General features: G+C 44.7%; 1 protein-coding gene across 4 annotated transcripts in view; it reads left to right on the top strand.

Annotated features, from left to right (window-relative positions):
- LOC120919291 overlaps window positions 1-26,981 on the top strand; it is a 109,792-nt gene that overhangs the window by 25,036 nt on the left and 57,775 nt on the right. For 3 of the 4 annotated variants that reach the window (XR_005744548.1, XR_005744547.1, XM_040331372.1), the window contains 3 exons: window positions 7,161-7,202; window positions 14,200-14,400; window positions 21,185-21,288. Coding sequence is in view for 1 of the 4 variants with exons in the window: in XM_040331372.1 (XP_040187306.1) it covers window positions 14,223-14,400; window positions 21,185-21,288 (282 nt within the window). In the remaining 3 variants the exon portion in view is untranslated. The remainder of the gene's footprint in view (window positions 1-7,160; window positions 7,203-14,199; window positions 14,401-21,184; window positions 21,289-26,981) is intronic. The other variant, XR_005744549.1, reaches the window with a different exon arrangement.

Genomic DNA, 26,981 nt, shown 5'->3' with positions numbered 1-26,981 from the left:
CGTAGGAGGTTGATGGTATGTAGTAGGGCGGTGAAGGGGACATCGGCATTAGTATTCCACAATAAATTGTTCGGGTGGATGGGGGCTAGCCATGTTTTGTCTTGCTCTGTCTTCATAATCAACACACATGTAAATGAGCCCTTCAAATCTCAGAGAAGAAAGGATAGACAAATCGGTTTAATAATTTCCCTATCTGCCTAAAATGAATGAATCCAACATTGGAAAACATATTATTTTTAATGTATCCCACTCCTGATATAATAAAATGTTTCTCTCCTGTTCTAAAGTAAAATGTTCCTCGATATCTGCATTAGTACTTTGTTACAATTGGAAGTACATTTTATAATCCATTTTTTTTTTTCTTAAAGGGCATTCTCCTGTTACTAATTATAATAACTTTAAAGCGGATGTGCCACGAAAAAAAAATATTAAAAGCCAGCAGCTACCAATACTGCAGCTGCTGACTTTTAATATTAGGACACTTACCTGTCCTGGAGTCAAGCGCCGTCCGCAGCAGAGGACGAGCGATCGCTCGTCACTCTGCTGCTACCCCCACCATCCTCAGTGAGGGAACCAGGAAGTGAAGTGCTTCGGCTTCACTGCCTGGTTCCCTACGGCGCATGCGCGAGTTGCGCTGCGCCGCTGATTGGCTCCCGCTGTGCTCTGGGAGCCGAGTGTTCCCAGAGCACAACGGGGGGAGGACGGGAGGTGACGTTCTGCCTGCAGTAAACCCGAAACTGTGTGGCTGGAAGTGGGTGCAAATACCTGTCTTTAGACAGGTATCTGCACCCCCCTCCCCCCTGAAAGGTGTCAAATGTGACACCAGAGGGGGGAGGGTTCCGATCAGCGTGAGTTCCACTTTAGGGTGGAGCTCCGCTTTAACTGCATGGAAACAAGTCCTATAGAAATCCATGTCGCTAAAAGTGAATCAGTCTTGCATTTTTAATTAGGTTTAGTTGATAATACTTAAAGTGGTTGTAAACCCTGTTACACACTTGTACCTACAGGTAAGCCTATAATAAGGCTTACCTATAGGTACTGTAAATATCTCCTAAACTTGCACAGTTTAGGAGATATTTAACATATATTCTTGCGCTGACGTCATCGGCACGCTCTTCAGTGGTATGCTATGCATACTAGCTCGTTATGCCTTTGTCTTGCAGGTTTTTTTTTTTTTTATGGGTCTACAACTACTTTAATGACTGGGGCCCGGATTCAGAAAGAATGGCTTAAGTTTAGGCGGGCGTAGCGCATCTCATATACGCTACGCCGCCGTAACTTAGAGAGAAGAGTACCGTATTTACAAAGAACTTGCGCTCCCTAAGTTACAGCGGCGTAGCGTAAATGGGCTGGCGTAAGCCCGCGTAATTCAAAGGCGTGTTGTATGGAAATAAATCGTGACCCCACATAAATTACGTGCCTAACCAACGGCGCATGCCGCGCATGCTCAGTATCACATCGAATTTTCTCCCTAAGTTACGCCAGCTCAATGCTTAGTCGACGTGAACGTAACCTACGCCCATCCCCATTCACGTACGACTTATGCAAACTACGTAAAATACAACGCTGTTCTGACGTTTCCGACGTCCATACCTTAACATGACTTACCCCTGCTTTATGAGGGGTAAAGTTACGCTGGACTGACGCCTTACGTAAACGGCGTAGCTAAATCTGACGGACGCAAGTACGTTTCTGAATCGACGTATCTATCTCATTTGCATATTCAACGCGTAAATCTACGGAAGCGCCCCTAGCGGCCAGCGTAAATATGCACCCAAGATACGACGGCGTAGGAGACTTATGTCAGTTGTATCTTGGCCGAATTCAAGCGCAACTGATTCTAAGAATCAGTCGCATAGATACGACGGCGCTCATTCGGACATATGACGGCGTATCTGGAGATGTCCTTTCTGGATCCGGGCCTGGGAGTTTAACTGTTTTGGTATGTGTGTTTGTTTTACTTGTTGTAAGGGTTAAGATTTTTATTTTTTTTATAAACATACCATACTTACCTCCACTGTGCAGTTCGTTTTGCACAGAGTGGCCCCGATCCTCATCTTCTGGGGTCCCTCGGCGGCTGTCTCAGCTCCTCCCCGCAAGAGCTAACCCCCTTCTGGGAAGCACTCTCCCAAGGGGGTTAGCTTGCGGGCACGCTCCTGTGTGATACACTGGCGGCCATAGCCGCCAAGTGTATCACTCGGCCTGCCCCGGGCGCGCCGTGTCATCGCTATCAATTTCCAATGAAGAGCTGCCTCGAGCTGGGGGGAAAGCATCGCAGGATCGATCCCACGGAGTTTCGTGGCTCAGGTAAGTAAAATGGGGGGGGGGGCTGGAGGGCCGAGAGTGCAAGGTGTTTTTTCACCTTAATGCATAGGATGCATAGCATTAAGGTGAAAAAACACGATGCTTTACAACCCCTTTTAATGATATATATATATTTTTTTACATTTTTCTAGAAATCGTTTTCATGCTTTTCAGAAGGAGATCCCTCGTGTTTGTAGGGACTGTATGACTGGATTTTCCATGTAGGCTGTTTTTGTACAATGTGATCATTTACCCATCATTTTCTCCATTCCAAACCTGCATACATTATGTTGTATTTAGCTTTTCCTTAAGACTCTTTAGTAAGGATAAGTATATGATCCTTTCTTAATAACGTGTCAAAGTTGAAAATACTATCCACCTTATTGTTTTTATATTGTTTCTTTTTTTCTCTGTCTGGAGGAACGGGTCATTGATTTCTTAACCCCTAGAGTGCATCCATGGTGACATTTGTTGTATTTACCGGTTGAGTAATTGCCTAGCAGTTTAAAAAGTGTACATGGGAATTTTTAGTTTATAGATTGTGTTCCAACTGCACAAATGTTCTTTTCCTTCCTGTCCAAGTTATCATGCAACCCTGTCTCCAGTAAAACTCACACAAACCTGAACTGGATGTTGCCAACTCTGCAAGAGATTCTTCCCAGGTTTTGTCAGTGGAGGCAAATTCAATATTTTCAATTATGACTCTTCCCCACACCCCCCCTTACCTCCTGTGCCTCAGAGGTTGCCAAACAGAAAGCTCTTTTAAGCACATCTGATGGAAAAGTTTTGATCCGGGTCTACTAAATTATTTACTCAGGCAGGTTTTATCCTTATCATCATGCCCAGCTGGCAACTAGCAGGATAGGTTAGAGTTAGGGGTTAGGTAGGGGTTTAGGATGGGGAGAGTTAGGGTTAGGGGTTAGGGTTTCCCTTTGAAGAATATGGCTAGGACTCAGGAATTGGAACAGGGACCTCCCCCAGAGGTCAAAGGTCAGAAGGCGGGTTCCCAGAGGTCAAAGGTCACAGGGTGTGGCTGACCCACCCCCACCAAAGTGTAACGCCTACCCCAACTAAGTCTGGGGTTTGGGGGGTGAAACGCAAGCCAGTTTGCCATCTTGTTTGTGGGCTAGGACAGTGACACAGAGTTAGAGATTATACTGCTGAATCCTGCTAGTTGCCGGCTGTGCACAATGAAATGTGAGTGTAGATTTTTTTTACTTTCTGTGGGCAGAGGACTTTTATTAAATGGGTTGCACTATGATCTTGCTGTTTGCGGTTTATACTTTTATATATGAGGATCTGTGGAGAAGGAAGATAGTAGACACTGGTCTCACATGCTGTACAAGTCTAATGCCGCGTACACACAATCATTTTTCGGGTTGTAAAAAAAAAGTTTTTCAGGCTCTAGAAAAAAAGACGTTTTTTTCAACTTCATCATTAAAACGGCCTTGCCTGCACACGATCGTTAAAAAAAATGCTCTAGCAAAGCACGGTGACGTACAACACGTACAACAGCACTATAAAGGGAAAGTTCCATTCGGATGACGCCACCCTTTGGGCTGCTTTAGCTGATTCCGTGTTAGTAAAAGACGATTTGCGCTTTTCTGTCTGTTACAGCGTGATGAATGTGCTTACTTCATTGCGAACGGTAGTTTTACCAGAACGAGCGCTCCCGTCTCATAACTTGCTTCTGAGCATGCGCGGGTTTTTCACGTCGTTAAAGCCCACACACGATCATTTTTTACAACCCGAAAAATGGCATTGTTTAAAACGTTGTGAAAAAATATAGCATGTTCGAAAAAAAATTTGGCCGTTTTTCAGAACCCGAAAAATGCTCTGGAGCCCACACACGACCCGAAAAATTATCGTGTGAAAAATTATCGTGTGTACGCGGCATTAGGCTTCTAAAAAGAGTTACCAGACCAACTGGGTCAACGGACCTGGTTAGTTTAAATTGCACAGGGGAACAGGATGCACGAACTAGCACTGAGTGGAGACAGGCTGTTTCCTTTTGCATGAAGAGTGTTACACACATTGGATATACACTTTGTATATGGTTTTTGGCACTGGTATATTTGTGAAACTCCACTAAAGGAATTTATAGTTAGTTCAAAGAACATACTTTTTTTTGATCTTATTTTATTAAGCATGATTATTTGGAATAGGGTAATTTTTAGGCCAAATATTCACATTAAGGGAATTTGTGCATATATTTATTAGCACCTAGCGCTTTTCGTGTTTTTTTTTCTGTTTATTAGCACTGTTTATTACACAGGGAATTGGGAAGAGCAGCAAAGGTATATCATTTTTGGCGCAGTATACACATTTATAATAAGCATGATGCTGTATCCACCTAGGTGAGTATGTATAACTACATAATAATAGTAATAATATTTATCTTTTAAATGACCTCTTAAGATTATTTTGGTTCAAAAATACTGTTTTTGGTACTCTACCCTATGGGGTCTGAATTTAGCGTCCTGACTCCTTAAGCATGCTCACTCCTTTTAACCTCCTTAGCGATAATCCCGAGTCAGGCTCAGGGTGAATTTTTTATACCAAAAGCTGTATCACCGAGCCAAACTCGGGATTGCATTGCAGGATACAGGGGGAAGTTACTTATCTTGTCCCTGGATCCTGCGATGTGTTCCCGCTGTGTGTGCGGGCTCCTCCGCTGTGTCTCCTCGCTTGATTCACAGTGCCGCCGAGCTCCATTCCCTGCGACGTTACGACGCACGGGGACGGAGTTCGCCGCCAAATTCAAAAAGTGAAAAACACAATACACATACAGTATACTGTAATCTTATAGATTACAGTACTGTATGAAATAAATACACACCCCCTTTGTCCCTAGTGGTCTGCCCAGTGTCCTGCATGCACTTTTATATAATAAAAACTGTTCTTTCTGCCTGCAAACTGGAGATTGTCCATAGCAACCAAAAAGTGTCCCTTTATGTCAAAAGTGCTTTTAGAGCAGCTAGAAAACAGCAATATTAGCGATTTGTGGAAAAATTTGTCATCAAACAATAAAAATAATGACAGCGACAATTCTGCAACTGAGCAAATTGCAGTGTTTTTAATTTGATTACATTATTGAATATTTTTTATTAATATTTTTATTATATTATTATTTGTATTATTATTTATAGTTATTTATTATATTATAATTTATAATTTTGTGTTTCAAACTTTATCATACCTGAGATGTCTACTAGACTCTTGTTCAGACAGATTTAAGTGAGTTATTCCTAAGATTTGCAGGTCTACAGTATAAAAAACCCAAATTTCCATGCAAAAAATTGTACCGCTTTTGGTACAAAATTCCAGACATAATAATACCGCCAGGGAGGTTAAAAAGGAAGTAACCCTTCCTGTATTAGTTGTACCCATAGTCAAATCTATAATAAGGCTTACCTATAGGTACTGTAACTATCTCCTAAACTTGCGCCCTTTAGGAGATATTTACTGTATATGCCGCCAATTACTTCATCGATACTTGTGTTCTAAAGGAACGGCTGTGCCGTTTCTTCAGAGCCTGTGCCGTGAACAGCGGCACCCGCGCGCATGCACGGGGGTGACGTCCTTGCAGCTCCAGCCACTTACAGCACTGGAGCCTGTGAACCTGGTAGAAACACCGGGGAATATGTCAGCCATTCCAGAGGTGTGCGGGCGCCGCTGGATGGCTTCATTCTAAGGTAAGTATTTCATGCATACTAGCTCATTATGACTTTGACTTGCAGGTTTATTCAATCTAGCAACTTCATCCAATGTGCAAAATTCATGCCTGTAAATATCTTAGTTCCTCTGGTTATTTTTCACTCTTGCATAAAATCCTCCAACAAAGCAGCATGAAACACAAGCATGCTAGATATCAACAGTAAAAAAGTCCCTGTTCAGAGAAAGAGTCTTACTTATGATGTAGAACAACTTCCTGTTTCTCTAGGCAAGCCAAAGCTTTCCTCTAATCTCATCCAGGCATACAGGATGTTTGGTTGCTTCCACCATGAGCACTTATATGAGGGGTCTACACAATGATACCATCAAGGTCAAATGATGGCTAGGTACTTTGTTTCCATAGACTGAATGTTTCAACCTAAAGAGTACCCCACTTTTGTTGAGAAAAAAACATTCCCCTTTGGATGATCTGTATACATTGCAGGGATTTTAACAAATATTGTTGTAGATTCCTACCTTTTTGTTCAGAAAAAACTGCTGTTTGTGTCCATGTGAATCTAAATGGGACTGACTTTTTCATTAGTGATCAGCTACTGCACTTGCAGGTTTCTAATGATGAAAGTGTCAGGGTCTGAGAGGATGCAAGGATGCCCATGATCTGATTTGTATATTTGTGCAGACTTCTAGGAAATCAATCAGCAAATCACGCAAGCAGGAAATGACGTTCATCTGTGTACAGAACACCTCTAGGTTGCCTCATTGCACTGGAATTACAGCCCTGTAGTGTTCTATTACAATATGGCTTGTGTCAAAATTGTATGTACTATATATTTTTTTATATGCAATATTTTTCCACAAAAGTGGAGTTACCCTTTAAGACAATAGTCAACACAAATCTTCATCAGGGACAAGCCTTCTATTGCTCTGTCCCCGATGAAGAGGTCTCCTTTCATTTTCTGTCCTGGAGACTCTGGCCAATAACACAGGAGGTGAGGAGAACATTCTCCAATAGGGAAACAGAAATCTATTAAATTCTCAGAGATTCTAAACACTTCCCCATTTAAAGCTAAACTAAATGTTTTGATTGGAGTTCTACTTTAAAGTTTGCATGCTTCTATCTAAAGAAAATATAGTATCTTTTTCACATTAGAACACTAATGACAGTTCATTTGTAATGACAGGGCCTTCTTTCCATGCTGAAATAAAGAGGAGCGTTGTTACTAGTAAGTAAACATATTTCAATTGCAGATATCAACAGATGATGTAAAACTTATTTGGTTTAGCAAAGTCATGAAGTTCTGTTTTTTTATACTGATTACAAGATGTAACGGAATGACCCGGGACAAACAGAGACTTTGAAAGGATGAGGGGTACTCCTGTGCCAGGGTCATTAATAACTCTTATGTCTAGGGTCACCTTATGTCCGATAGGGCCATAGGGTGACTGAGAAATTATATCCTAAATTACAGGACAGGGGACATTACTGATAGCTCATATTGCAGGAGATTGCAAAGTGTTGGTTTATTCTATAACTCATCTCTCTGTGTAGACTGTTGACATGTTAAATAAGGCTGGCTCTTGAAAGGCCTTTCATTGTGTGATAACACTGTTTAAAGCCTATTGATGCTCAGAGGTGTGAATACCTTTCATGCGGAGACAGAACATCTGTCTAAAGATGTGGATTAAGAGGGATTTATTGTGTGATGGTGTTTTGTTTGAATTCTGTTAATGAAGGAATGTGACTTCTCAGGTGGAGTAATTAGATCATGATAATTATAGCCCGGCACCGAGATGTCTGGAATGTTTAGCAATTAGCCATCTGAAGGTGTATTGAAGCCCCCCCAGGGTGTGATGTGTTGGTGGAGAGTTTGATTGTTCCTTTCATGCTTAAACTGTATATAAACTTGAGAGCTAGCCATTAAAGTTGAAAAATGAAAAAAATTGCGCTAACCAAAAATAATTAAGATTAAATAAGTGAATATATGGGGAGGCAGCAAAAAACGTGACCTAGCACAAACATATAAAGAAAATAAAAAATTTGCGCCAGCCTAATTGTATAACAATCAAGTCCTTGTGAAAACCAAAATCAATGTGATAATAAAGTAAAAAAAAACTGAAGTTTCTGGAACAAACAACACCCGGTGCACTGATGATTGAGTGAGCCACCACCACATGGACTGAGGCTTACCAGAAAACAGATAAATATCAGCGTTATCAATTACTCCACAGCGGGATATCCAGGGAAATGGGATCACAACACAGGATGGAATCGAAAGTGCAGCATAAATCCTTAAACCATAGAATCCACGGAGGGATGTGACAGGTTGGTATAGACAGATCCTTATAGCCCGTTCCGGGAGCCCAGCAATATGTCATATAAGGAAAGAACCGCACATAGCGTAATACGTCCAAAAAATTGTTTTAATTAAAATTTAAAAACCTACTTACATCAACAAAGTGTAATACAGGCATGTAAGAAATGAATGCCGGCCGGCATAGACAGGAGCCCTTCCTCCTCGTATGAACGCGGTGCATAGAAGGGCTCCTGTCTATGCCGGCCGGCATTCATTTCTTACATGCCTGTATTACACTTTGTTGATGTAAGTAGGTTTTTAAATTTTAATTAAAACAATTTTTTGGACGTATTACGCTATGTGCGGTTCTTTCCTTATATGACATATTGCTGGGCTCCCGGAACGGGCTATAAGGATCTGTCTATACCAACCTGTCACATCCCTCTGTGTATTCTATGGTTTAAGGATTTATGCTGAAATTTCGATTCCATCCTGTGTTGTGATCCCATTTCCCTGGATATCCCGCTGTGGAGTAATTGATAACGCTGATATTTATCTGTTTTCTGGTAAGCCTCAGTCCATGTGGTGGTGGCTCACTCAATCATCAGTGCACCGGGTGTTGTTTGTTCCAGAAACTTCATTTTTTTTGGACTTTATTATCACATTGATTTTGGTTTTCACAAGGACTTGATTGTTATACAATTAGGCTGGCGCAAATTTTTTCTTTTCTTTAGCCATTAAAGTTGTCTTGCATTTGAAACCAGAACAGAGCTGTGTGTCTCGTGTCTGGGGGGGAATTCTTATGGGTCGTGTTCGTTTGCCTGATTGTGGAGTGTCGATAAGCTGTCGTGGGTTGATGGAAGGTCGTAAACGGTGGTGACCGTTATAATTGGTGGCAGCAGTGGGATGTTTCCATCGTCAGAAGGACAGCTACAAGGACACAGGACAATGGAGACGCTGTATGAACGGCTGAAGCTCTCTTCACTCAAGGACTTACTGGAGAGCCGGGGCAGATCGGCCTGCAATCGTATGAGAAGGGACATTATTACAGAGCTTGTCCAAATGGATAGAGCTGAAAGGCCCAGCGTAACAGAAAGGCCCAGCATAACAGACAGGACACCAGAGGAAGAGTTTTTTGACCGGGCTGTTAGACGTGGACTGGCACAGTATGGACCTAATCCTCCACCGGAGATCATAGACCGGGTTATAGCGGCTGTGGATGCCACTTGGCTACAGCAAAGAGATGCTGCAGCAGCAGAAGTCACAGCAGAACCAACTGAAGAGAGGGGAGAGGTACAGATGCCAGTCACCATGGAAGTGGAGTTCCAGGGAGCCGGGGCAGTTGGCCCCTCAACCCAGCAACAAGCTGTGGTGGTAAAGCGTTTACTCCCAGCTGAATCACTGGCGGCAGGGCAGGATGCTACTGGCTGCTGCACACAACTGCAGCCTGAGCTGACATCGGGGGATGGGACTGTGGTCTCCCCTCAAAGCAACCCAGCAGAAGAGCTGGCAACGGAGCAGAGTGCCACAAGCCTCTGCTCTCAACTAATGGAAGAGGGAGTTCCTGGGGCAGTGGATGGGACTGTGGTCTCCACTCAAAGTGACCCAGCGGAAGAGCTGGCAACAGAGCAGAGTGCCACAAGCCTCTGCTCTCACTTAACGGAAGAGGGAGTTCCTGGGGCAGTGGATGGGACTTCAGTCTTCACTGACACAACCCCAGAAAATGGTGCGTCACCGAGACAGGAGGATGTCGGCTTTGCTTTGCAAGCATCAGGGGATTTTCAAACAAAACACCATCACACAATAAATCCCTCTCAATCCACATCTTTAGACAGACGTTCTGTCTCCGCATGAAAGGTATTTACACCTCTGAGCATCAATAGGCTTTAAACAGTGTTATTACACAATGAAAGGCCTTTCAAGAGCCAGCCTTATTTAACATGTCAACAGTCTACACAGAGAGATGAGTCATAGAATAAACCAACACTTTGCAATATCTCCAATTGCAATATGAGCTATCAGTAATGTCCCCTGTCCTGTAATTTAGGATATAATTTCTCAGTCACCCTATGGCCCTATCGGACATAAGGTGTCCCTAGACATAAGAGTTATTAATGACGCTGGCACAGGAGTACCCCTCATCCTTCCAAAGTCTCTGTTTGTCCCGGGTCATTCCGTTACACAATAAACGCTGCACAGTTGAGTTGCTTTTACCGCCCCCAATCCCTACCTCCATTGTCTGCTGAGGCAGCAGCCAAAGGTGCACACATGCAGCAGCAGAAATTAAAACCTCCTGTTGCTTTTGGTGGGTGTTACCACCTGCAAATCGCAACCCATTTAGTTAAATGGTGCCACTCTGCTAAGGCACTGGAACTGCATGCTTCTGCGGGGTCAGGGAGTTAAAGAAAGTGGTGAGAAGGCAACACAACAGTGCCTACTTTAACCCCTTGTTTTTTGTACTGCACAAGGTTGTAGGGCACTTGCAGAGTGACCCCATTCACTTGAATGGTTCATGCTTGGCAGGTTCTACACCCACCAACCATGACAGGGCTTGTAACTCCTGCTGCGGCTGCGACATGGATAAACCTTGGCCACTGCAGCTAAAGGGGGTGCGGTTGGGCTGGTAAAACATGTCTTAACTATGGGGTTTTACCATCCCCCTAAACTGCAAATGTAAATGAACCCTTACTGTTCTGAGCCCCCTATAAGGATGCTTTCACACTGAAGCGTAGTGCATCTGCAACTTTCCTGGGCTAGCTGTGCTTTTTTTAAAGACTTCTATTATATCCTGCTGGTGTGGTGCACGTTCTGAAAGCACACCAAAACTCCAGTATTCAGAAAGTGCGCCAAACCCGCATGATATAATAGAAGTCTATGGCTAAGCACAGCAAACCTGCAGGAAAGCTACAGGTATACTGCACTGCAGCCGCAGTGTGGGTAAACCACAGCACATCAGTGTGAAAACAGCCCTATACTAATATGCCCGGTGTATTGCTTCACACTTACCTGATCTCTTCATTCTTGCTGCTGGCCCCAATCCGGAGACCACTAGCCGGGATAAGAGGTGGAGTGCAGTTGGTATCACTCCGCATGGGACAGGACCCCGGCACTACAGAGGAGGCATTGGCTTATGTGGCTCTTGCTCCCTACTACAACTCAAACTTTACAAGTACAGGTAGTCCCTCTGCATTGGCTTTGTCCTGAAAAATGAGGTGCTGTAGTGCAAAAGTTCACCTTACTCCAATGTGTCTGCTAGTCGTTTCACAGCTAGGCTCGATTCACACTAATGCGTTTTTTGATCCATTTTGCAGAAATGCAGGGAACTTTTTTTAACAATGGGTTCCTATGGAACATGTTCACATCAATGCTTTTTTGTGCCTCTGCGTTTTTGGAAAGGATCGAGGACTTTTTTTCCCGCAAAAAGCAGCGTTTTGCATGTAATAGAATTCAATGGACCCACATCCTAAACGCAAGTACTGCGATTTTGCCACGGTTTGCATTTTTTTTTTAAACTGTATATAGCTGGTTGCTAAGGAGGGGGCATCAGTCATCAGTTGTCAGCGGGCTTCCCACTGAATGTAAAAAAAAAGAATTGCCGGGAAAAAAAATGTGGGAAAAAACTGCGTGGGGTCCCCCCAGGTCCATACCAGGCCCTTTGGTCTAGTATGGATTCAGAGGGGACCCCCCACCAAAATGTAAAAAAAAATGGTGTGGGGGTCCCCCCAAAATCCATACCAGACCCTTATCCGAGCATGCAGCCTGGCAGGTCAGGAAAGGGAGGGGATGAGCAAGTAGCTCCCCCCCTCCTGAACCATACCAGACCGCATGCCCTCAACATGGGGGGATGGGTGCTTTGGGGCAGGGGGGGCTCTGGAAGCCCTCTTTAACAAGGGGGCCCCCAGAGCCTGCCCCCCCTATTGTACCCCTACCCATTCACTAAAAAAAGTAAAGTAGTGTTAATAAATACAGTAAACTATTTTTGACAAGTCTTTTATTAAAAATCTCCTCCGCTTCTTCCTCTATCTTCTCCCGTATCTTCATCCTCCAGTCTTCTCCTCCCCCTGCTTCTTCTTCCGCTGTTCTTCTGTCTTCTGTCCGGTGGTGTTCTTCCTCTGCCGCCGCTCCTTCTCCGATGCTGTGTCCCGCTAATCTGTCGGCGCCGATGTCCTGCATTACTTAAATAACGGCAGGGGCGTGGCAATCGCATTGTGTCACTCGGAGGCCACGCCCCCTTTTGACTTTACCGCCCGGGGGAAATGGGCTTGTGACATCACAAGGAGGCGTGGTAACCGGATGACATAATCCGATTCCCACGCCCCCGCCGTTATTTAATTAATGCAGGACATCGGCGCTGACAGATCAGCGGGACGCAGCATCGCAGGAGGAGCGGCGGCAGAGGAAGAACACCGGACAAGGAAGACAGAAGAACAGTGGAAGAAGAAGCAGGGGGAGGAGAGCCCCCCTGCCCCAAAGCACCCATCCCCCCCATGTTGAGGGCATGCGGCCTGGTATGGTTCAGGAGGGGGGGGCGCAAGCTCGTCCCATCACTTTCCTGACCTGCCGGGCTGAATGCTCGGATAAGGGTCTGGTATGGATTTTGGGGGAACTCCACGTTGATTTTTTTATTGTGTTTTTTTTTTTTTTTTTTAGCCGACAATTCTTTTTTTTTTACATTCGCCCGCTGACAACTGATGACTCATCAGTTGTTAAGGACGCGGCGGCCCCCTCCTTAGCAACCAGCTATATACAGTGTAAAAAAAAAATGCAAAACACAAATCGCGGTAAAATTGCTGTAAAAACTTGTGTCGAAAAACGCGGCAAGCACCGCAAAAAAGCACTGCAGAAACGCTCAAAAGCAACATGCATAGGTGTGAATCGAGCCTTACTAATCAGTTTATAAAACAAAATAGTTATTACTAAACATCCATTTTAGTCTCCTAGTTTCTTTTATTCTGAAAGCCTGGGGATTGGTTTACTCAGCCTAGGTTCACACTATAGCGATGCGGGAACCAGTACCAAAGCCAGTGCCGGTTCCCCGCATCGCATCTCTCCCACAGGCAGTTCACACTGCCGTCTGCGAACCACTGCGGATGTCAATACAAAGTTAATGACATCCCCAGACCAGTTTACAGATCGCAGTGTGAACTTTGGATTTGGACAGAAATCTGATCACATGGGTGATCAGATTTCGGTGTGCGGGGGAAAAAAAAAGTCCCTGTAGTTTTTTGTACGAATCCAATACGAGTTCAGCTGTATTGCTAAACTCGCATTGTACAGACATCGCATGTGATCAGCACATCAATGCGTGTGCGATGTCTGTGTTCGCATATGTGTGAGCATGTTGCAAATTTTCACTTTGTGAACTGTGACTTGGTGAATGAAATAAACCAAACATTCACTTTGCAAAGAATGCTTTACCATGTGAAAGGAAAGCTTAAATACATTTTGCTTGCACACAACTGAATGATCATTAATATCAGCAAAACTTATCCTTATTTTCTTTTTTCAAAGTGAATTTTCACATAGCTTAGTGAATGATGGGAGGATGTGCTGAATGCAATCATTCATTTATGTGCAAACAGTTTTTCTTTTTCCTCCACGTGGTCACTTTTACTCAGTAGGTCACCTGTAAAAGAAACGTGAATATACTTTCCAGCAGTCCCATGTGTTGAGAAGGCACATTGTCGAAATTGGGTAGACTTTCCTACTTAAGTACAGTTGCATTGTTTCCCAGATAATATCAACTCACTTCTTGATTTCACTTGCTTCTGTTTTAGTATTGGTATGAAAATTGCACCTTATCCAAAGCCTGGCACTTTTTATTTTTTATTTGTATATACTATGACTTTTTCCTCTTTTGAGTAAAAATAGCACCATTGCTTTGTAATTGCTTCTCTAAAAAGTAATTCTTTTTTTGTGATAACAGTTTCCTGAAGGATCTGGGGAATAATGGAGAGGAAAAAGCTGAGGGTAGAAGGAATTCCAACTGACATTCCAGCTAATCGTGCAAAGGATAAACTCACTATACACTTCCTGAGAACTCGAAATGGGGGGGGAGAAGTGGAAGATATTGAGATTTTTCCTGGACCTCCGTTGCATGCTATCATCACATTTGAAGATGATAAAGGTAACACTTAAATATGTAAAGTGAGATCATTTAAGTACATTTATAAAACCTGCTTGAAAGCTTATACCTAAGGTTGCCAGACACTTTGCAAAGTGAATGTTCAATTCACATTGATTATTGCTAGCGGCTATAACAGGTTTCTTTGGGTAGTACTGGAAAAGTTTGGCTTTGGGGAAAGATTCATAGCTTGGGTCAAGTTGCTCTACGCTTCTCCCCAGGCGACCATTAGGGTGGCTGATAGGATGTCACCGGCTTTCGCTCTGGGCAGGGGGATAAGGCAGGGCTGCCCATTGTCTCCCCTGCTCTTTGCGATTGCTATAGAGTCGCTAGCGGCCCTGGTGCGTGTTAGCACTCTCGTCCGGGGGTTCCAATACGGCGCATTACACGAGAAGATTATGTTGTATGCAGACGAAATGCTACTTTTCCTGGGGGACCCCATGCATTCCCTTCCGAGGGTTATGTCTATTATCACACAGTTTGGCCATTTTGATGATGTTGGATGAGGATGAGGAGGTAGCCCTTCCTGACTCCTGTCCCATTCCTGTGGTATCCAGTTTTAAATATTTGGGGGTGCAGATATCGCCCAGACTTGGGGATTACTGCTCCCTTAATGTGCACCCTTTGCTTTCCCGGTTCAGGGATAAAATTAATACATGGAATACCCTTAAAATGTCGATCGTGGGCAAGGCCAATTTAATCAAAATTATCTTAATGCCCCAATTGCTTTATTTCCTTCACAATTCACCAGTTGTAATACACCTGAAAATCTTTAGAGTAGTAAACACCCTCTTTAGGCGGCTGCTCTGGCATACCAGGCCCCCTCGAATTTGACTGGAGCAGCTGCAACAGTCCAAGGACAGTAAAGGGTTGGCAGTACCCAACCCTTGGCTGTACTATATTGCGGCCCAGCTGCAGGATTTGATCAGTTCTGTGTCCCGGGATCCGGGGAGCTTGGCAACGCGGCTGATGCTGCTAGCCTCTGGTGCCGAGACCATCCCAATGGGGCTGGAGGCGCAAATGTTCTTGAAATCCAATAAACAGTCCCCAACACCTTCGCTTATACAATAAGCAACAATCAGTCGTATGTGGAGGTGGTCAAGTTGCAACAGGGGCCCAGATGGCGTGGCCATGGTGTAACTCTGCTGTTCCACATATTTGCAAATGGTAGGCTGCTGACCTTCCCTGAGCCAAGTTTGACTTGCCTGCTACCATGCATTACTACTACCTTCAGCTCCAGCATGCGGTTGCTGCACAGGGAGACGCAGTGGAATGGGTTCAGTCACCTTCCCCCGTGTTTCATGTGTTGCTCACCAGCACTGAAACTAAAAGATTCATCTCCCAATGCGACCAAATGCTGCTAGCGAAACACCTGCAAGCATTTCCCTGTAAGGCAGAGTCCTTGTGGGAGAGGGATCTTGGCCAACTTACGGGTGGCCAGTGGGAGGAAGCTATGCAATCCGTAATCTTATGCTCCCTAAATGTAGCGCAGAAAGTGTCCCAACTGTATATCTTGTTGAGAGTTCATTACACCCCGACAACTTCATAAGATGGGTAGGTTGCTGGACCCTTTGTGCAACCGCTGTCGACGGCACATCGGAGACCTCATTCATCTCCTGTGGAGGTGTCCAAAGCTTTACAGATATTGAAATGAGGTGGTGGGTACGCTTAACGGAGTGTTTCAAACAACAATCCCTGTAGACCCTCTGTGCTGTTTGCTGGGGGTCCTGGAGGATGTGATTCCTGAGGAATTGACCAGGATCACAGTCTCTAGAGCATTATTTCAAGCCAGAAAGCTTATATTAATGGGATGGAAATCAACCTTACCACCTACCACCACCTCATGGATAGCCCACATGGGGAATACTCTTATTATGGAAAAGTATATATACCAGCACAGGGGAAGGTTTGAAAGAATTTGGTCTCAACAGCTGGATACTCCCGGTTTGAGCCCCAGGGAGCTAGTGTTGTCTAGAATTCTACAATGTCCATAAAACTAACCTATACAGGTGTGCTGAGCTTTGAAGTACAATATTGTAGTGCTACACCTAGGCATTTATCTGGTGTTTGTCTGCGGAGTGAAATCTCTGCAAGTTTTTGTACAATGGAAACTGTTGTGATATATCTTATGTTCAATAAAAAACCTTTTTTGATTCAAAAAAAGAATACCCAACCAAAGGCCTGAAGCATCTGAAAAGTCCCTTTGGACGGTTGCAGATAGTTTAAGAGGAGATGAGTTGTTCAGCAGAAGGTTGTCTAGGTACCCAGTTACCTAAATGCCCTGAGTTCTTAAAGCGAGAGTTCACCCGAAAAACAATTTTTAACATTAGATTGAGGCTCATTTTGTCAAGGGGAATCGGGTGTTTTTTTTTTAAATCGAAGCAGTACTTACCGTTTTAGAGATAGATCTTCTCCGCCGCTTCCGGGTATGGTCTTCGGGACTGGGCGTTCCTATTTGATTGACAGGCTTCCGACGGTCGCATACATCGCGTCACCAGTAGCCGAAAGAAGCCGAACGTCGGTGCGGCTCTATACGGCGCCTGTGCACTGACGTTCGGCTACTTTCGGAAAATCGTGACGCGATGTATGCGACCGTCGGAAGCCTGTCAGAAGCCTGTCAATCGAATAGGAACGCCCAGTCCCGCAGCCCATACCTGGAAGCGGCGGAGAAGATCTATCTCTAAAACGGTAAGTACTGCTTCGATTTAAAAAAAAACACCTGATTCCTCTTGACAAAATGAGCCTCAATCTAATGTTAAAAATTGAGTTTTTGGGTGAACCTCCACTTTAAGAGGGCAGAAAGAGGTACAGAATACTCTGGGTGTAGAGGACAGGCCAAATGGCAGTGTGACAAATTTAAAATGTTTGTCTCCTATTGCGTAGAGCAGGAAGCGCTGATGAGGTGGGTAAATGGGAATATGTAAGCATCTTGGATGTCTACTGATGCCAAGCATTCCCCTTTTCTCAGCGAGGCAACAAAAATGGTGGATAAAACATATGAGGAGAGTCTTCAGGAACGCAATATGTACAGTCTGGAGAAAAGGGAAGACAACTTTCAAATACATCAATGGGAAGGCAGTATTTTCTGTATGAAGCTAGGGTTAGGAACATGGGTACATGACCTCAAACTAGCAAGTGGAAAGTTTAAAACAAATCTTAACCACTTAAGGACCGGACCAATATGCAGCTAAATGACCCAAGGGGTTTTTACAATTCGGCACTGCGTCACTTTAACAGACAATTGCGCGGTCGTGCGACGTGGCTCCCAAACAAAATTGGCGTCCTTTTTTTCCCACAAATAGAGCTTTCTTTTGGTGGTATTTGATCACCTCTGCGGTTTTTATTTTTTGCGCTATAAACAAAAATAGAGCGACAATTTTGAAAAAAAATGCAATATTTTTTACTTTTTGCTATAATAAATATTCCCCAAAAACATATCTAAAACAACATTTTTTCCTCAGTTTAGGCCGATACGTATTCGTCTACCTATTTTTGGTAAAAAATCGCAATAAGCGTTTATCGATTGGTTTGCGCAAAATTTATAGCGTTTACAAAATAGGGGATAGTTTTATTGCATTTTTATTAATTTTTTTTTTTTTTACTACTAATGGCGGTGATCAGTGATTTTTTTCGTGACTGCGACATTATGGCGGACACTTCGGACAATTTTGACACATTTTTGGGACCATTGTCATTTTCACAGCAAAAAATGCATTTAAATTGCATTCTTTATTGTGAAAATGACAGTTGCAGTTTGGGAGTTAACCACAGGGGGCGCTGAACGTGTTAGGCTTCACCTAGTGTGTGTTTACAACAGTAGGGGGGTGTGGCTGTAGGACTGACATCATCGATTGTGTCTCCCCTATAAAAGGGATGACACGATCGATGCGCCGCCACAGTGAAGCACGGGGAAGCCGTGTTTACATACGGCTCTCCCCGTTCTTCAGCTCCGGGGAGCGATCGCGACGGAGTGGCTATAAACGAATAGCCGCGCCGTCATCCCGGATCGCTCCCTGAGGGGATCCGACCGCCGCATGTAGCGCGGGGGGGGTCCCGATCGGACCCCCGACCCACGTCTAGGCAGGCACGTACAGGTACGTTGATTTGCCTGTCCGTGCCATTCTGCCGACGTATATCTACATGCGGCGGTCGGGAAGTGGTTAAAAAGCATTTTCTGACCAAGAGTAGTTGATGCTTGAGATAGACTTCCAACAGAGGAAGGGAGTAGGTGGGTTTAAACATGCTTGGCACAAACATATCCGTAGCTCTATACTCAGATGAAAAAAGTTTAAAGAAAGATGTGAAAAAAGCAAAAAATAAAAAAAGCTCTTAGGGTCTCAACAAGGAGCTTGATACTTTTGTGCTCTGAACAGTAATGGCTTTATTTAATCCATTAGTTGCTATTTAATTATTATATGTAGGGCAGAAATGACACACAAGTGGCCAGGGGCGGTGAAAACAGATGACCAAGCTGTCGTTTTACCAACCCCCGGACACCCACCCACCCAAACACTAGCATTACAGCTTGATAGGGATGTATACATGCCCCGAACTGCCAGACTTGCCCATGGAAGTAAATTGGGCCACACGCTTGGCTCAGAGTTGCGGTGCAGTCCTGTGTTGTAAAATTTTTGTTCATTCCTGTTTGCACACCTCCATTCATAATGATCGGGACCTGGAGCGTCCGATCCCGGGTCACCTAATCGCTGTTATAGCCTCTGATTGGCTGTCACAGTGATTAGTTACTGTAAAGCCCATCCCCGTGTTTTCTGTCTCTGTGAATGGACGAGATCTCTGTCCTTGTAGAGATAGGAAAAAAAGTGTGTGTAGGAAAAAAATAAGTAAATACCTAGATCAAGGTTTGATCTAGTTCAATGCCAGGGTTAGCGTTTGGGTCAAAGGTCAATATCAGGGTCAGTATTTTTTTGACAGGATTCTTTTTAAATTAGTGTCAGTGTCAGTGTGTTTTAGGTAGGATAAAAAAAAAAAAGCAAAATGTGCACTATTGTTTCTGAGCTGTACTACGGTTGCATACACATGGGGTTTCGCTGGGATCGTCAGAAGCGGGATAATTTGTTTTGAGTTGTTCTTTGGTGGTAGGTTATGGTAGTATTTTGGGACAGTTTTTCTTTAATAAGAAAAAAAAAATCAGGAGATATCCATTACCATTTACTGCCAAATGAAAGCCCAATTTGTCCTAAAAATAACAAGGTATAATCTACCTAGATGTGAAAAGTAGTTGTGATGATACAGTTTTACTAACACATGTCAAAGTTGCAAAATTGGGCTTAAGCATTAAGATTTGTTTTACCCTTAGGCGCAAAGGGGGTGAATTAAAAAGAGGAAAATAAACAAAAATCAGGTGTCGGGAGGTGTCAGTAGCACTGTTGCTATACCACCCTCTGAAAAGTGATCAGCAGTGGATTCATTTACAGAGAGCGGTAAGCTTACAGTTTGTCTGAAAGAACCCTTAGGCCACTTTCACTGGTCTTCTGTCTGTTTTATCAAAAGAATACAGTAAAAAATTATTTGTATCATAAGTCTGTCTGTTTTCCATCCGTCTATTGATGAAAAATAGACAGAAATGCATTCTTATGAGCAAAACAGATGTAAATGGATGTCGTACATTTACATAGTTTTTCATCTGCTTCTGTACAGGTTGTTTTTTCTAACAAGTAACAAGTACAGTGGAACCTCGGATTGCGAGTAACGCAGTTAACGAGCGTTTTGCAATACGAGCACTGTATTTCTAATTATTCCTAACTCGGTTTGCGAGTGTTGTCTCGCAGGATTTGGACCAAAGCGATGTACAGTGCCTTGTTTGGCCTGAGGTGGGGGGCCGCCGGAGGCGAATGGCGCCGATCGCAGCCAATTGGCGCCGTTCGGAAATGCACGGAAGGTTCCTAGGACAGTTCGTCAGCCAAACTGTCCTCGGGCCTTTTCGGCCATTTCCGAGGCTCTCCGGCGCCCCCCCCCCCCGCCTCTGTCCACATGCGGTGTTGCATACCATTAAAGTCAATGCGGAACAAATTATTTTAGTTTCCATTGACTTCAATGGGGAAACTCGCTTTGATATATGAGGACTTACGAGCATTCTCCTGGAACGGATTATGCTTGTAATCCAAGGTTCCATTGTATGCATTTTGTTGCATTTAAAGAACAGAAGTGGTTGAAAAATGGATGGAAAATTTATGTAAACTTAAGCTGTTTTATCTTGGCAAAAACATGACTGAACAGAAGACGCCTGTGTGAAAGGGGCCTAAATTCTTGGATGTGAGTCCAACAAGAAAGCTGAGACCTTATGATTATTGACAAAATTAACATCATCTTGCATATTACTATTCAAACTTACTTCATGACTGCCCACAATTTCTGTATCATGAAAACCCTAAAAAAACAAAACCTAATCATATTACATGACGGTAAGTAAAAAAGATGAAGTAATCTTGAAAAACTGAACACGTATCTGCATCTAGATCCCCTTACATTTATTTAAGATCAGAATTACCTGTGAATAAATGTTTGCTTCATCTCTGTTGGCGTGTAACAGGAATAGGTTGTATTTTTTATGTTTTATAAAAGAAGTGTTTTTACATTTTTTTGTCGTGGTCAACTTAATTTTAGGTTTATATACATGTTTACTATATGTATATAATATTTATATATATTTCATATTTACCTGGTTTAAAAGGCAAAAATAGTTAATAGATAATTGTTGTGTGTATATAAGTTGCATTTTAAAAACCCAAATGTAAGTATTTATGAATGTTCTTTTTTTTCTATACAGTGGTTGACAGTGTCCTGAAAACGAATGACCATTTTTTAAAAATAAATGACAAAACATACAAACTTGAAGTCCGTAAGCTTTCTGGCAAGTTGGAACTTAATGAGGTACTGAACCTATTACATGTTACTTATTAAACATCTTAGTTTAAAGTGGATGCGCTCCTTGTTGTCTGGAAGGACAACAAGGAGAGGCAGACAGTTACAAGCCGATAAAAGACGGCAAGCAGGCTCTGCGTCTAGAGACAACAGTGCTGGTCGTGGACACGGTGCATCCTCATCAGCACGTGGCGGTGGGACACACTTGTTCTTTTTTTTCAGGAGCTGGCCGTGTTGAGCCGCAACATGCCGAAGACTTGGTAGATATCCAAGCCGTACTCATCCTCCTCATCCTCTCTCAACCAGGCTCAGGGTACTTTGTCTGGCAAAGCAGCTGCCAACGCAAGCTCTTCCCTTGGCTCAATGGCATCAGTCACTCCTTCCCTAGACCCACCATGTCCTCCTCAGGAGTCCCCCGAACTGTTTGACCACAGTGTTAGGTACATGCTGCAGGAGGATGCGCAGCGTTTTGAAGGCTCCGATGATGGTACCCAGTTAGAGGAAGGCAGTAACGTGAGCCCAGAGAGAGGGGGTGCCCAAGAAGGAAAGTAATCTGGCAGTCATGTTCCCCCAGCTTCAGCATACTGCCTGGTTTGCTCCAGTGATGAGGAGGGAGGGGATGATGAGGTCACTGACTTTACGTGGGTGCCTGATAAGAGAGAGGAGGAGGAGGCACATCTCCAACGAGGCAGGATGCCCTCCAGGGCCAGCTTAAGGGCAGCACACCGACTGCATCACACCGAATGGCACCGCACTCCCTCCATGGCCTCTTCCTGTTCTTTGTCCTCGGAACCAGCGGTGCTCCGTAGGCGTTCAAGGAGCTACGCAAGTACGCAGGCAAAAAGATGTCATGCGGTGCTTGAGCTGGTGTGTTTGGGTGACAGGAGCCACACTGGGGCAGAGGTTCTGTCAGCTCTGCAGGGGCAGGCTCAGAGTGGTGGTTTGCGACAATGGCACCAACCTCCTCTCCGCCCTCCGACAGGGACAACTGACCCATGTGCCCTGTTTAGCTCACTTTCTTAACTTGGTGGTGCAGCAGTTTTTGGGCAGGTACCCGGGCTTGCAGGATGTCCTGAAGCAGGCCAGGAAACTCTGTGTGCATTTCCGCCGGTCATATAATGCCAGTGCTCGGCTGGCTGACCTCCAAAAGGAATACAACCTGCCCAAGAACCGCCTAATCTGTGACATGCCCACCAGGTGGAACTCTACTTTGGCCATGCAGCAGCGGCTGCACACGCAGCAGAGGGCCATCAATAGGTATCTGTGCCAATATGGCACCAGGACAGGGTCAGGGGAGCTTGTTTTTTTCCCCCACGCCAGTGGGCCATGATCAGGAATGCATGCATTGTCCTGTCACCATTTGAGGAAGCCATAAGGATGGTGAGCAGTGGCAGTGCATGCATCAGTGACACTGTCCCTCTTGTCTACCTGTTGGAGCACACGCTGCATGGAATAATGGACAGGGCACTTGAGGCAGAACAGAGGGAGGAAGAGGAGGACTTCCTTACCTCTTAAGGCCCCCTTTATCCAGACAGCGTTCCTGATGGCCTACCCATTACACAGGAAGAGGAGGAGGAGGATTGTGTCAGCATGGAGGTGGAGCCTACCACTTAGCATCAGGAGCAGTCTTCAAGGGATCAATTACAGTCCCAAGAAACACATGGACTTGTACGTGGCTGGGAGGAGGTGTCTGCAGATCATGTCGTCCTCACTGACCCAGAGGACTCTGGACCGAATGCCTCAGCAAACCTATGCTGCATGGTAGGGCTGCGCATCTTCACTGATCTCACGATACGATGCGATTACGATTATCAAGTCCACGATTCGATTCGATTCGATTCCGCGATGCATCACGATTGCAGCGCAAGTGCGCATGGCTTTCATCAAAAAAAAATTAAGTACTCCATTTTTTTTTTCTATCTGTTCTTAAAAAAAAAAAAAAAAACACACAATAACACTTCCTGCATGTAGCAAAGTCTAAACACAGCAGACATGCTACAGGAGATGGTCAGAGACTGCAGACATGTTACAGGAGATGGTCAGAGACTGCAGACATGCTACAGGAGATGGTCAGAGACTGCAGACATGCTACAGGAGATGGTCAGAGACTGCAGACATGCTACAAGAGATGGTCAGAGACTGCAGACATGCTACAAGAGATGGTCAGAGACTGCAGACATGCTACAGGAGATGGTCAGAGACTGCAGACATGCTACAAGAGATGGTCAGAGACTGCAGACATGCTACAGGAGATGGACAGAGACTGCAGACCTGCTACAGGAGATGGTCAGAGACTGAAGACCTACTACAGGAGATGGTCAGAGACTGCAGACATGATTCAGGAGATGATTATTCTACCCCATGCACCGTCGCTACGTGTTAAAACAATGCACCCTCATCTTATCTGTGATCTGTGCTACTGCTAGCCACCGTGGTCACTCGGTGAAAGTGAAACGGTTGGTAAAGTGATCTCTATCTCTCCTTCTCCAATCTTCGTGGCACACTGGCATTGAACAAACAGCTACAACAACATATGCCATTTGTGTCAAATAAAATACTTGCGCTGTAAAATATGAGGGACAGATAGTGGAATAAGGTGATATACTACAAAGTAACTAGTGAGTATAATATCTAACATATACAATAATGGTGAATAAAAGAAATAATCCTTGATAAAATCCGGCACTCTGAAAAAAGTCCAGATCTGGCACAATTCTGCCGTGTATGGGTGTGTTTCATCAAAAATGAATCCAATCTCCAACGGTGCAGGTGTTGTATAAATAATAATACAAAAAACACACACTTTTAAGGAAAAAAGCACTGAGAATAGTTCTGGAAAAAGTACATATAAGACCCTCGGATCCGGAATGTCAGTGGGATAGAGTAGTTGAGCCAACACCAAGATTACATCTATACACCTTTGGTGGACCCAGCTGCTCACCTCAAATTAGCCGCAATATGTTTAGATCAACCTGGTCTGGATGCTTATAGTCCACAGATAGATAGCACATAAGGATCTCCGTCCAGTGTGTTATATGAAAAAACAAAGTAAAAAGACAACAAAAAAGCTGATGGTGAAATAACGTCACAAAGGGGGGCTGTAAATTGGGGTCTTGACGAGTGGGAGTGCACTCACGTGTAAGTGAGAGATCTCAGGCTCGTATCCACGAGCACCGAACTCGTAAGTCCCTCTATTTTTCCTCTATTTTTTGTTTGATCTCCCCAAGGGTTCAGCGTGTGTAGAGATGTCTCAGCTGGTATGGGCTAGTGGTGAATCCTATTCCTCTTTCAATGCCTCAGATGGAGCGCTCAAATGGCATGATGGTGGGGAAGAGGTGAAAAGCAGCCAGTTGTGAGTCGGCAACGTTCTCCCCCTGTACCAGGCAGCCTGCAGTGCACGCTGCATAGTAATGGTAAGCTGAGGAGGACAGCTCTGGGAACTGGGACCGGAACTCACAACAGGTGTCACTCTGTCTCCTCTCACGTGTCTGCCAGTGAAGCAAGTGACACAGGGCGGCTGTGGATGACGTCGGCGGAAGGCGGAAAAAGACGGCGCTTACTTCGGCTGGGGACTCGGAGGAAAGCTAAGTGTCTGAGCGCTCTGGGGGGGGGGGGCTCCGCTGTGCTGGAGCTGCACGTGTCCGTCTCCTCTCCTCAGGACTCCGAGTGTGACACAGGGGAAGGCGGCAAAACTTCGGCTCCGCGCGGCAGGACGCGACGATGACGTCATCAACATGCATCGATTATTTAAAGCAACCGCATCGATGCAGAATCGCCGCTGGTCGAATCGCGATGCATCGCTGCATCGATTATATTTGACAGCCCTACTGCATGGCCTCCCTGGCAACCCTCCTTGATCCACGTTACAAGGGTAAGATTGCGGACCTTATCTTGCCATCGCAGAGAGAGCAGAGGATGAAACATCTTCGGGAGGCCTTGCAGAAAGGTCTGTGCAACACGTTCCCAGAGACTGGGAGGTTACAAATTCCTGGTCTTGGACAACGTGTTGCTTAGGCTTCGGTCAGTCAAAGAAGGAGCGGTGGAGAAGGTGGCCGTCTGACCGATGCGTTTAGACAATTTTTTAGTCCGCAGCCCCAAGGTATGATCGGTTCCAGCAACCATCGCCAGCGTCTGATTTACATGGTGCGGGAATACCTAGGGGCAAGATCAGACTTGGACACCTTTCCCACCGAAAATCCTCTGGGCTACTTGGTCTTGAGGATGGATCACTGGCCAGAGCTTGCACAGTATGCAATTGAGCTACTTGGCCTGTCCTGCATCCAACGTTCTTTCGGAACGCACATTCAGTGCTGCTGAAGGCTTTGTAACCCATCACAGGGTGCGCCTGTCCACCGACTCGGTTGATCGACTGACCTTTATAAAAATGAATCCGTCTTGGATCACCACCAGCTACCAAGCACCTGATGCTGATGTAACTAAATATTTTTTTTTGAAATGTCAGATCCCTTCAAGACTGCCTATGCTGATGCTGAGTGACTATCCTGTTATGCTGAGTGACTATCCTCTTGATCCTCCTCATTTTTGATGCAATACCTTGCAGCAGGGCTCATTCCTGCGCTCCAACTAGAGTATCTGTGAGGGGTTGCAGTGTTGTGGCACCCACCACCAAAGGCCCAATTTTTCTAACACTGTTCAACAATTCTTGATATAATATTTTACAGCAGGGCGTTCCAGCACCCACCAAGAGTAACTGTGAGGGCTTACAGTGTTGTGGCAACACCAACACCTAAGGGCCAAATTTCTGCAGAGTATATACGGCAGGCCCCTACTTTCAGGCCTTGTACACACGACCGAACATGTCTGCTAAAACTGGTCCGCAGACCAGTTTCAGCGGACAGATCCGACCTCGTGTACAGCCTAGCAGACAGGTTTCCAGCAGACAAAAGTTTTAAAGCATGCTTTAAAACTTGTCGGCTGGTAACCCGTCCGTCCGACATGTCCGCTGGTTAGTACACCTAACCAGCGGACAGAAATCTCCCGCATGCGTTGAATGGATTCGACGCATGCGTGGAAGTATTTTACTTCCTGGTTTGCGGACGTGGCGGCGTCAACGTCACCGCCACGTCACCGCGCTGTCTGTCCGCTGGGATTTCGGTTTGATGGTGTGTACAACCATTAGACCGAAATCTCCGAGCGGACATGTCCGATGAAAACGGTCCGCGGACCGTTTTCATCGGACATGTCCGCTCGTCTGTACGAGGCCTCAAACATCCAACTTACAGATGACTCCTACTTGCAAATGGAAGGAGACAACAGGAAATTAGAGGAAATCTACCCCTGGGAAGGGAAATTCTCTCCTGTAAAAGTTAATATGGGAAACAGGTGTCTCCTCTCCACTGATGCTTTATCACCAATCCTTGTTTTACTAAAAACCCCAAATTTTCGAAAAACATTTGTAATTGGGACAAAAAGTGAGGTGAAATTTTCTGAACAGGTGCACAGACAGCTAAACAAATGTTACAGGGGTGATAACCCTTCCCTATGTTTTCCAAAAAGCTTAAAAATAAATTTTCCCCTGGAGCTACACTTTAAAAATGTACCAGTTCAAAATAACAAACAGATTCTACATAACAACAAACCTACAGTCCATGTCTTGTTTGCACCGCCTGTATACTGCTGTTCAGAGTATATAGGGCCTGGGGGCCCCACACCTTTCCTTTTTTTTATTTGGGTGCAGGGTT

The sequence above is a fragment of the Rana temporaria genome, chromosome 12, assembly GCF_905171775.1.
Source record: "Rana temporaria chromosome 12, aRanTem1.1, whole genome shotgun sequence".
Lineage (NCBI taxonomy): Eukaryota > Metazoa > Chordata > Amphibia > Anura > Ranidae > Rana > Rana temporaria.
The sequence above is the reverse complement of the archived record's forward strand: the minus strand, read 5'-3'. Positions and strand labels throughout refer to the sequence as shown.